At 43.4% G+C, this 10,417-nt stretch overlaps 2 protein-coding genes and 1 long non-coding RNA gene across 6 annotated transcripts in view; 2 read left to right on the top strand and 1 right to left on the bottom strand.

Moving 5' to 3' along the window:
- Positions 1 to 1,784: 1,784 nt before the first annotated feature.
- LOC118405634 lies at positions 1,785 to 2,673 on the top strand. The gene is made up of 2 exons (XR_004829920.1): positions 1,785 to 1,909; positions 1,991 to 2,673. It is a non-coding gene; the product is annotated as an uncharacterized LOC118405634 (long non-coding RNA).
- Positions 2,674 to 4,002: 1,329 nt separating this feature from the next.
- Positions 4,003 to 8,742, bottom strand: LOC118405605 (zinc finger CCHC domain-containing protein 9-like). 4 transcript variants are annotated; one of them, XM_035805155.1, is made up of 5 exons: positions 8,413 to 8,742; positions 6,658 to 6,868; positions 5,946 to 6,082; positions 5,488 to 5,556; positions 4,003 to 5,001 (listed from the first exon to the last, which is right to left on the bottom strand). In XM_035805155.1, exons 1-5 carry the CDS (start codon positions 8,695 to 8,697, stop codon positions 4,870 to 4,872), a joined length of 834 nt encoding a protein of 277 aa, XP_035661048.1. In that variant the 5' UTR covers positions 8,698 to 8,742; the 3' UTR covers positions 4,003 to 4,869. The 4 variants fall into 4 exon arrangements, with proteins under 4 accessions (XP_035661048.1, XP_035661056.1, XP_035661063.1 ...); XM_035805163.1 differs by having other exon boundaries at positions 5,984 to 6,082; XM_035805170.1 differs by having other exon boundaries at positions 6,715 to 6,868.
- A 240-nt stretch (positions 8,743 to 8,982) lies between these two features.
- LOC118405628 (angiogenic factor with G patch and FHA domains 1-like) overlaps positions 8,983 to 10,417 on the top strand; it is a gene marked incomplete at its 3' end in the record, with an annotated part of 3,313 nt that continues 1,878 nt past the window's right edge. The window contains 3 exon segments of the mRNA XM_035805192.1: positions 8,983 to 9,066; positions 9,179 to 9,235; positions 9,973 to 10,173. Coding sequence (XP_035661085.1) covers positions 9,973 to 10,173 — 201 coding nt within the window.

The following is a 10,417-nucleotide window of genomic DNA, read 5'->3' as shown; positions in this document are numbered from 1 at the left end:
CCCAAAAATCAAGTTGCGCGGTGCGCAACCTGACTTTCTGAACAACTTGCGCACAGAGAAAACTACTTGCGCGGCAGGGGTGCGCAAGTGGTTAATTCGAGCCCTGCCCACAGGGAACATCTTTAGCGGTGTGAACATCTTTAGCGGTGTGAACATCTTTAGCGGTGTGAACATCTTTAGCTGTGTGAACATCTTTAGCTGTGCGATCATCTTTCTTGTTTGTGTCGAGGTTAACGAACTCTCATCTCTCTAGGTGAGAACCAAAGACAGGACATTTGAGAGCGTGAGTCACCTGATTAGCTATCACCGTGACAACCAGCTGCCCATCATCTCGGCAGGCAGTGCTGTCCGGTTGCTGCACCCTGTGCTGAACTCCAACTCGCTCATGCTGACGTCCCCGTGCTGAACCGTACTGGCAACACTTTCCCTGGGACGGACCTCACACATGGTGGCAGGTGGTGGGATCAGGAGATATCATATTACAAAGCTAATCAGTGCAATGGCGGTAGTTGGTAGGTGGATCCACAGGATTAATCTAGATAACGGGAGGGACAAACTGGTGATGAGCCGGCCCACAGTTAAACCAGCAGGGTTCACTTTGAACTTGGCCCACAGTTAAACCAGCAGGGTTCACTTTGAACTTGGCCCACGTAAACCAGCAGGGTTCAGTTTGAACTTGGCCCACTTAAAACAGCAGGGTTCAGTTTGAACTTGCCCCCTGTGAAAGCCTGGCATGTGGACCCTCCCAGTTGGTGATCATGACCTTTTGTATCATGGTAACTTGTATAGTGGGCGCAGCACGGCCCTTTGGACTGGGTAACTTGTACAGGGGCGCAGCACGGCCCTTTGGACTGGGTAACTTGTACAGGGGCGCAGCACGGCCCTTTGGACTGGGTAACTTGTACAGGGGCACAGCGCGGCCCTTTGGACTGGGTAACTTGTACAGGGGCACAGTGCGGCCCTTTGGACTGGGTAACTTGTACAGGGGCACAGCGTGGCCCTTTGGACTGGGTAACTTGTACAGGGGCACAGCGCGGCCCTTTGGACTGGGTAACTTGTACAGGGGCACAGGGCGGCCCTTTGGACTGGAAGATAAGGACAATATTGAGCTGCCAAATTGGTCCCTCCGTGATCTCTACATTGTGTACAATGTTAACGGATTTGAAAGTACCACTGCAGAATACATAATCAAGAGACAGCTACATAGGGAAGATATCTATTTTTAGCAATTGTTTTGTATCTGTATATAGACTCTAAATCTGCCCTGACTACAGCCAACCACTGTGTTCTCCACTTGGAAGCATTCCGTTGTTTACCAACCGAAGAAGTAATTCTTACAATAGTTCACTCCTGAGTCGGCGATGCCCAGGTTTTGGTTTTATATTTAAAAAGATGTGTAAAGGATCTCTCCATGGAAAGGTGTGATGTGCAATGTATGTGCCATGTTAACATGCATGCTGCTATGTGTATAGGAGTGACTGGGGAGTCTATGGTGTACATGTATGCCTGAGGTGATCTGTACTTGTTCCATGTATGCCTGAGGTGATCTGTACTTGTTCCATGTATGCCTGAGGTGATCTGTACTTGTTCCATGTATGCCTGAGGTGATCTGTACTTGTTCCATGTATGCCTGAGGTGATCTGTACTTGTTCCATGTATGCCTGAGGTGATCTGTACTTGTTCCATGTATGCCTGAGGTGATCTCTACTTGTTCCATGTATGCCTGAGGTGATCTGTACTTGTTCCATGTATCCACACTCACGGTGTACATGTATGCCTGAGGTGTGCATGTATGCCTGAGGTGATCTGTACTTGTTCCATGTATCCACACTCACGGTGTGCATGTATGCCTGAGGTGATCTGTACTTGTTCCATGTATCCACACTCACGGTGTACATGTATGCCTGAGGTGTGCATGTATGCCTGAGGTGATCTGTACTTGTTCCATGTATCCACACTCACGGTGTGCATGTATGCATGTATGCCTGAGGTGATCTGTACTTGTTCCATGTATCCACACTCACGGTGTGCAGACCCATGTGGGGAAACAAGTGGCTGGCTGTGGGCAGGGAGGAGGGAACGACTGTGAACAACTTCCTGTATAACAAACTCCAGCTTTACCTGAAAACTGAACATACTGTACATGCACGCCTCCTATCTGTTGGTTTTGGCAATGCATGATGATGGATCTATACCATAGATAAAAGGGTACAACTTAATTTCATTCCAGTTTGAAAAACAAAGCTGCCAAAACCTATTCTTTCGCTTCCATTTTACACAAGTTTGGCTCAAAGGATTTTATTTCTCCCTTCCAGAACTGGAGTAAGCCCAGCAGGTTGGACTTGTCTGTTTTCATTGTACCAAATGATGACAAGTAACACCAGAATTGAAATGGAATCATGAAATAGAATAATGAAAAACTTCAACACAAATAGATAGGTGAATCCTGAAAATCTGTTCCTTTCTTTTATATTCTTGGTTTGTAGATAATGTAATAATCTGGTCATCTAACAGGATTGTGGATGTTTTACATGAACATGCTGTACATGCATGCCTCCTATCTGTCTGTGACAGTACTGCAGACTGCATATGATTTGCAAGCCGTGGGGTTTGGAAGGCCAGATTTGCTGGCAACTTTTCCTGCAATAAAGTTTCATATGACTGTAAAAACCATTGGCAGATCCATTGTTTTGTCTTTAACACCAGCGAAGCTCCAAGTCTGCAGTCAACAACAGGCATATATCACATATATGTTCAACAGGCATACATCACACATGTTCAACGGGCATATAATATATCACATACATGTTCAACAGGCATATATCACATACATGTTCAACAGGCATATATCACACATGTTCAACAGGCATATATCACATACATGTTCAACAGGCATATATCACACATGTTCAACAGGCATATATCACACATGTTCAACAGGCATATATCACACATGTTCAACAGGCATACATCACACATGTTCAACGGGCATATAATATATCACATACATGTTCAACAGGCATATATCACATACATGTTCAACAGGCATATATCACACATGTTCAACAGGCATACATCACACATGTTCAACAGGCATACATCACACATGTTCAACAGGCATATATCATATACTGTAAATGCAAAGCCAAAGTCAAGCTGAAGACAATTTGGATTTCAAAGGTCTTGCTTTGAAATCCAAATTGTCTTCAGCTTGACTTTGGCTTAGCTTTGTTTTCTTTGGAATCCAAATTGTCTTCAGTCTTACAACCTTTCCTATTGGACATCTGAAATTGTCTTCATTCATAGTTAGAGTATAAAAGACCTGTTTCTTCCAGATCTCTTCAGTGTCACTGACGAAGGATAGTGGATTCTATCCGAAACGTCTGACCGTTTCAAAACCATATCCAGTTGCTTGAGTAACTATTTTTGGCGTATCTTATTACCTGGATGTCTAACCTACATCGACGTAACAGGCATATATCACAATCATAGTTATTGCATGTTCAACGTGTTGTTAGAAAAAGGGCATTTATCCCCAAGTTCTCCCTAAATTCCCCTTCTGATAAAGTGCACCACACATATGTAACTTCATGTCCATGCTGGCTGGCTGAACTGGTCCTGGAAGCATTTGCTGCTGTTAGTTGGAGGCTTTAGCTTTTCTACAAGTGGAATTTAATTGATTTGAGTTCCAATTCTTAATTTTGATGAATTGTGACTTTTAGTATAGATATTTTAAGTCCACGTCTATGATTTTGTGAAAGAAATGACCAAGGCAATGCTGAACTTGCAGTTAACTTTGTATAATTGTTATATGGGTCAGCCAAGAAGACCACTGGAAAGTATATTACAACTATTCACCATTGATATCACTGGTGTATGAAAACCTGAAACACTCTCGTCATTGGTCTACATGTGTTGATAGTTTGTAACATTGGTAACAATATTGACCACTCCATAGTTTAGCCACTGTGAATGTCATCATTTCATATGTACAACATCAAGTGTTTCATCAACAATCGAGTTTCAGGTTCCCCATGTCTTTATTTGGCCATATATGGTGGGAGACCTACTGGATTAGAGTTTGCATGACATTTGTGCAAAAATAATGGTTCAAAGCCTTTGTCTATTTTATACCTGATTCTTCACCATCATAAATACAGTACTCACAATGAACTCTGACCTTCTAACTGTAGCTTTTAGTGTCAGGTTTAAAAGTTGTGACAACACAAGGCCCACATGTAGCATGTTATGTAGCAATTGTTTTATATTATGTAGCATTTGTTATGTAGCAAATAACTTATGTAGCATTGGTATGTAGCAATTGTTATGTATAAATTGTTTGGGGTGTCAAGTAAAGAAATATGGGAGACGTCTCATTGCCAGTGCCTTTACTGGTTCCATGCTTTAAAATGTTCTTACTGAAATTGCCGCATTGTGAAGTGCGATTTTTAATACATTTCATGTGTCAACGTTTCTGACTGCCTAACATGGCCAGGCCATCACCACTATCATAATCAGCAGCATATAACAAACTAAGGTATCTGTTGTAAAAACATCCATGTTTTTGCTTTGTAATTGGGGACACTTTCCAATACTTGAATAAAAATATTACATTAACTTATTCCTGTGTTTGTGTCCTTCCTTCCAGATTAGGCCTTAACTTTATGCATGACGTACTCGTCCTTAATAATAATACTAATGTGGGAGGGTGAAAAAAACACTAGACTACACATTATGTCATTACAAAATGAATCTTTGAAAACTGAATTAAAAGAAACAAATTTCTCTGTTAATTTTTCTGAATCAACTGTTCTCGAACCAGTGATGCAGGTTCTACACAAAATGTCCCGTCCTATCCCATCAGGCCTTTCATCTAAAACTTGACAATCTTGGGCCCTTTTCTAGCTGAAGGTTGACCCTTGACTTTTGACCTGGGAATAACGTCCAGGTCTGCACTGGTGTGGCTGTCCATGGTGCTGACCTGTATGACCTCTGACCCTCCTGTGAAGACAGTAGACATCATATTCAGGTGATCCCAAAGAAATGCCCTTCTGACATACATGTACAGTAGGCTCACTGCAAACTCAGCACATTTGCATATAAAGTGACTCATGTTAAACTGTGCCACTGTCCATTGTGTTACTGCACTAATGTTTCAACTGCAAAATCACTTGATTATCACAGAGCAGTTATTGTTCTTATTCCAGCAGATTGTTACCTGAAGCCTTCTTTATACTGGCACACCTTTAAGATGAAAGTCAGTACAGCAGCAGTATAACTGTGTTTGTTTGTTTGTTTGTTACCTGAAGCCTTGTTGCTGGGACACTGTGTTTGTTTGTTTGTTTGTTACCTGAAGCCTTGTTGCTGGGACACTGTGTTTGTTTGTTTGTTACCTGAAGCCTTGTTGCTGGGACACTGTGTTTGTTTGTTTGTTTGTTACCTGAAGCCTTGTTGCTGGGACACTGTGTTTGTTTGTTTGTTTGTTACCTGAAGCCTTGTTGCTGGGACACTGCCACTGGTGATGCTCCACAGATCCACAGTGTTTGCAGCCGCCTCCTGTCAGGAGAAACAAAACATCAAACAAAGGCAGTTACGAGAAACCAAAACATCAAATAAAGGCAGTTACGAGAAACCAAAACGTCAAATGAAGGTAGTTATGAGTTACCATGGTCCATGGCCAAAAGGTGCCGAGCTTACACAGGGCGGCGATTCACAGAAACTTTTTTCTAGATCATAATTATGCAAAAAATATATACCTGTACATGTAATGTTCAACAGGGAAGCCTCACCGTTAGGATACAGGCACATCTAATGACTGAAGCCTCACCGTTAGGATACAGGCACATCTAATGACTGAAGCCTCACCGTTAGGCTACAGGCACATTTTATGACAGGGAAGCCTCACCGTTAGGATACAGGCACATTTAATGACAGGGAAGCCTCACCGTTAGGATACAGGCACATTTAATGACTGAAGCCTCACCGTTAGGATACAGGCCCCGAGGATTGTCTGGACAGGACCTGGCCAGGTGACCTGTCTCCCCACAGGTGAAACACTTGGCAAAAGGAAGGTCTCTTTTTCCTGAGAAAAAAACAGCAATGCGAGAACATACAAACAATATGTAAACACCTATTTTCACCTATATTTTACACATTTCCGAAGAAGGAATAAATTCTAATTCTGTTATTAGAATTGATCAAAACACACAAACTTGTGACTAAGGCCAAACTTACTACATTTTTCCCCTTAGCAAACCTTGATAGATAGCAAAACCTGTCACTAGTGGCAGTCCTAATTGCTTTTTTTGTGTGTCTGTGTACATCCAACGTGTAGACACATTTCTAAGATATGGAGAAAAAAAGACTCACTAGTTTAAGTGATAGATGACCATCAGATTAAAAGATGGCAGATTCTGTATCTATCTGTATAGCCAGTATAACAGCCTTTTGGTGTAACTCACCAGCTTTTGAATATAACAAGTATAACCGCTCTTCCCCGTAACACACCAGCTTCTGTATCTGTATCTACAGTGTATAATTTACCTGTTTGTTCTGGAATGTACCTGGTGGTACACCTGGCTGACTTGTGCTCATATTTACCTGTCTGTTCTGGAATGTTCCTGGTGGTACACCTGGCTGACTTGTGCTAATATTTACCTGTCTGTTCTGGAATGTTCCTGGTGGTACACCTGGCTGACTTGTGCTCATATTTACCTGTCTGTTCTGGAATGTTCCTGGTGGTACACCTGGCTGACTTGTGCTCCGTAGAACCACACCTGAAGCAGATCCCGGTCCCTTGCTCCACATCTGAGGTCATCTGGGGACACTCCGACATCCCGTGGCCTGGCTGGCGGCAGTGGTAACACACCTGAGGGACATAAACAGGTAACACACCTGAGGGACATAAACAGGTAACACACCTGAGGGGCATAAACAGGGAACACACCTGAGGGACATTAACAGGTAACACACCTGAAGGACATAAACAGGGAACACACCTGAGGAACATAAACAGGTAACACAACTGAGGGCCATTAACAAGGAACACACCTGAGGGACATAAACAGGTAACACACCTGAGGGGCATAAACAGGTAACACACCTGAGGGACATTAACAGGTAACACACCTGAGGGACATAAACAGGGAACACACCTGAGGGACATAAACAGGTAACACACCTGAGGGATATAAACAGGTAACACACCTGAGGGACATAAACAGGTAACACACCTGAGGGACATAAACAGGTAACACAACTGAGGGTCATTAACAAGGAACACACCTGAGGGACATAAACAGGTAACACACCTGAGGGACATCAACAGGAAACACACCTGAGGGACATAAACAGGAAAACACACCTGAGGGACATCAACAGGTAACACACCTGAGGGACATAAACAGGTAACACACCTGAGGGACATAAACAGGTAACACACCTGAGGGCCATTAACAAGGAACACACCTGAGGGACATAAACAGGGAACACACCTGAGGGACATAAACAGGTAACACACCTGAGGGACATAAACAGGGAACACACCTGAGGGACATAAACAGTAACACACCTGAGGGACATAAACAGGTAACACACCTGAGGGACATAAACAGGGAACACACCTGAGGGACATAAACAGGTAACACACCTGAGGGACATAAACAGGGAACACACCTGAGGGACATAAACAGGTAACACAACTGAGGGCCATTAACAAGGAACACACCTGAGGGACATAAACAGGTAACACACCTGAGGGACATAAACAGGTAACACACCTGAGGGCCGTTAACAAGGAACACACCTGAGGGACATAAACAGGGAACACACCTGAGGGACATAAACAGGTAACACACCTGAGGGACATAGACAGGTAACACACCTGAGGGACATAAACAGGTAAGACACCTGAGGGACATAAACAGGGAACACACCTGAGGGACATAGTCTTAGCTGGGGTAAAGACCGAAAGGAGGAAAATGTTATTTAAAATCGTGATTTAACGTTTTCTCTGCAATGTTGGGGAGAACCCCATTTGGGATAACGGATTTTGCGTATCTGCTGCGTGAAGATACCCTTTTCTTCCAGTTTTCTGCACGGCCCTGGCTTCCCTAGAGTCTTGCCTACTGCCCCGCGGGGTTAGCCGTCTTCAAAAACCCTAAGTATTCCACAACCCGACCTGTTACAAACATTTCTCACTGTTCAAACTACCAGGCCACCATCTTGGCTGTTCGGCACCGCTCCCCGAAATCTTCCAAAGCGTTGTCAAACATGTTCAGTGACGTTTTGGCCATAAAACGGGAAGTTCTGAATCGCTACCGAAAACAACGCTGAATTACGTTTTTAATTACGTTTTTCTTCATGCGATCGTTGCCACAGCTAGGGATAGCCTATCTAGACTTTTTATACCACCTTGGACAGAGTTTTCTTCTTTATTCTCTTTAGCCTCCGCTGTTCACTCCTTTTCGTCCTGACCAAGGCTTCTTCCAGCTCTTTTTCCATCAGTTCTGATTCGTTATTTCCCGGGTGTTTGCTTCTGTGACCGCCATCGCTGTGACTTGTGGATGAAGCCGGACTTTTGCCGTGTCTCTTCTTGCCAGACGACTTGCCAGTCAGACGTGGCTTCAGCTTGGTCCATGGCGTCGCCTCCTCCGGCCTCTTCCTGTTCCCGCTGCCTCCCCTCGCGAACCTGGTCATGTCGCACACAAAACCACAGCTAACGTCCTCACGGAAAGATGGTTTAGGAGCACTTGAATAGAAAATTCAATGGAAACTGAAAAAACGCCGCATCTCCTCTGGAGGCCGCCATAGCAATACCGTCAACCTCTCCGTTCTCGTTCGTCGATCACGTGAGTAGAAATCGAACTCAGTAAAACAGCCAAACTTTTGTATATGAATGTCAAATCTAGAGTGTTTGGGGTAGCACAAGAGCAGCGTGTATTTTTGAGTCGTCCATTTTGTATTGTTCGTCCTGTTTGAGATGACTTTGATGATTCGAAATCTTGTGAGAGTTTTACCTCTCGCGAGATTTGAACGAGACTTTCCAAATCCATCATGGTGGACGACGTAAACAAAATGTTCCTGCTTTGGGCCGAACTTTGCGAATTTCCACATTTCTCAGTGTATGGTAGCGTAATGGAAAGGTGCGACGCTGACTATTGCTCTGTTACTTTTACAGGTGTCGCCAAAGGGACATATTTGCGGAAAGGAAACACTGTGAGGAAGAGATGAGAAGGTATGACTGGAGCCTAGCCAAAAGCCCACCCCATGACCTAGACTAGAGTACGTACGTGTATAGTAGAGTAGACTACTGTACCTGACTCGTAATCTCCTTCATGTACCTCCTTCCTGTATCCGATATAGTCAATGACTACTGTGAGGCTAGGTATTCGCTCAATATAATTTCAGAGGGTAGCATGGGCTGATCAGCCTTTTCTAGCGCAGTGGTTACGCAGTGGTTACGCTACTGGTTTACCGGTTATATTATGGTTTACCGTTATTTTTACCCTACTGGTTTATAATCTGGCGACCCGGCAATGTCTTCAGTGTTCAAAGTGACCCAACATTTCCCAGTTGCCCATCTATAATGTATGTATGAGCAATGGTTATTTGCTTTACATACCATTAAAAAACATAGATTGGCTCTTTCTGCTGGTACTTCTCTAATTCCTGCTTTTGTAACAATGTTCTAGTCTAGGATATCATATATGTAGTGTGCAGTGACATGAAGTGTTGGTAAGTTTTTAAAGGTAAAAGCCCCAGCTATACTCTACTCATAAGCAAAGCAGGTCTGGTCCGTCTGGACATTGTTTTGCAAATGAAAACAAAGGACGAAAATTTTCTAAAAGTTACTTAGGGGCCCTCACCTTTGACCTATTACCCACAATTCCTGTCTCCTCACATGTGTAATGGGAACTGTGAACAAGTTAACTGTTATGAAATGAAACGAGATGAAATATGTGAAATCTGCAGATGGCTTCAGAGCTCCAGCCTGTAGAAGGCAGAGTGAGATCGCTGGAGGAAGAGTTGAGGAGGACCCAGGATGAACTGACTATAGCCAGGAAACAGCTGGCCAAGTCTCAGAGACAACTCCAGACTGCTGAGAAACAGCTGGCCAAGTCTCAGAGACAACTCCAGACTGCTGAGACATACAATGAAGATCTCAGAGAACAGGTCAGGAAATTGTGTCATCTGCACATTTCCCTACAAATTACTATCAGAGTTACATACTGGATATTTCGTTATGTGCACATTTCCCTACAAATTACTATCAGAGTTACATACTGGATATTTCATTATGTGCACATTTCCCTACAAATTACTATCAGAGTTACATACTGGATATTTCGTTATGTGCACATTTACTTACTAAGTTACATACTGGATATTTCGTTATGTGCACATTTACTTACTAAGT

The sequence above is a fragment of the Branchiostoma floridae genome, chromosome 2 (genome assembly GCF_000003815.2).
Source record: "Branchiostoma floridae strain S238N-H82 chromosome 2, Bfl_VNyyK, whole genome shotgun sequence".
In the NCBI taxonomy this organism is placed as follows: domain Eukaryota; kingdom Metazoa; phylum Chordata; class Leptocardii; order Amphioxiformes; family Branchiostomatidae; genus Branchiostoma; species Branchiostoma floridae.
The sequence above is the reverse complement of the archived record's forward strand: the minus strand, read 5'-3'. Positions and strand labels throughout refer to the sequence as shown.

What these genes read in the sequence shown, in the direction of transcription:
- LOC118405605 (XM_035805155.1), bottom strand. Translation starts at nt 8,697, where the DNA reads ATGACCAGGTTCGCGAGGGGAGGCAGCGGGAACAGGAAGAGGCCGGAG. An exon ending in GAACATTCCAGAACAGACAG is followed by an intron (nt 6,083 to 6,657) that starts GTAAATATTAGC and finishes TTTTTTTCTCAG; the next exon opens with GAAAAAGAGACCTTCCTTTT. An exon ending in AATGTGCCTGTATCCTAACG is followed by an intron (nt 5,557 to 5,945) that starts GTGAGGCTTCCC and finishes TTCTCCTGACAG; the next exon opens with GAGGCGGCTGCAAACACTGT.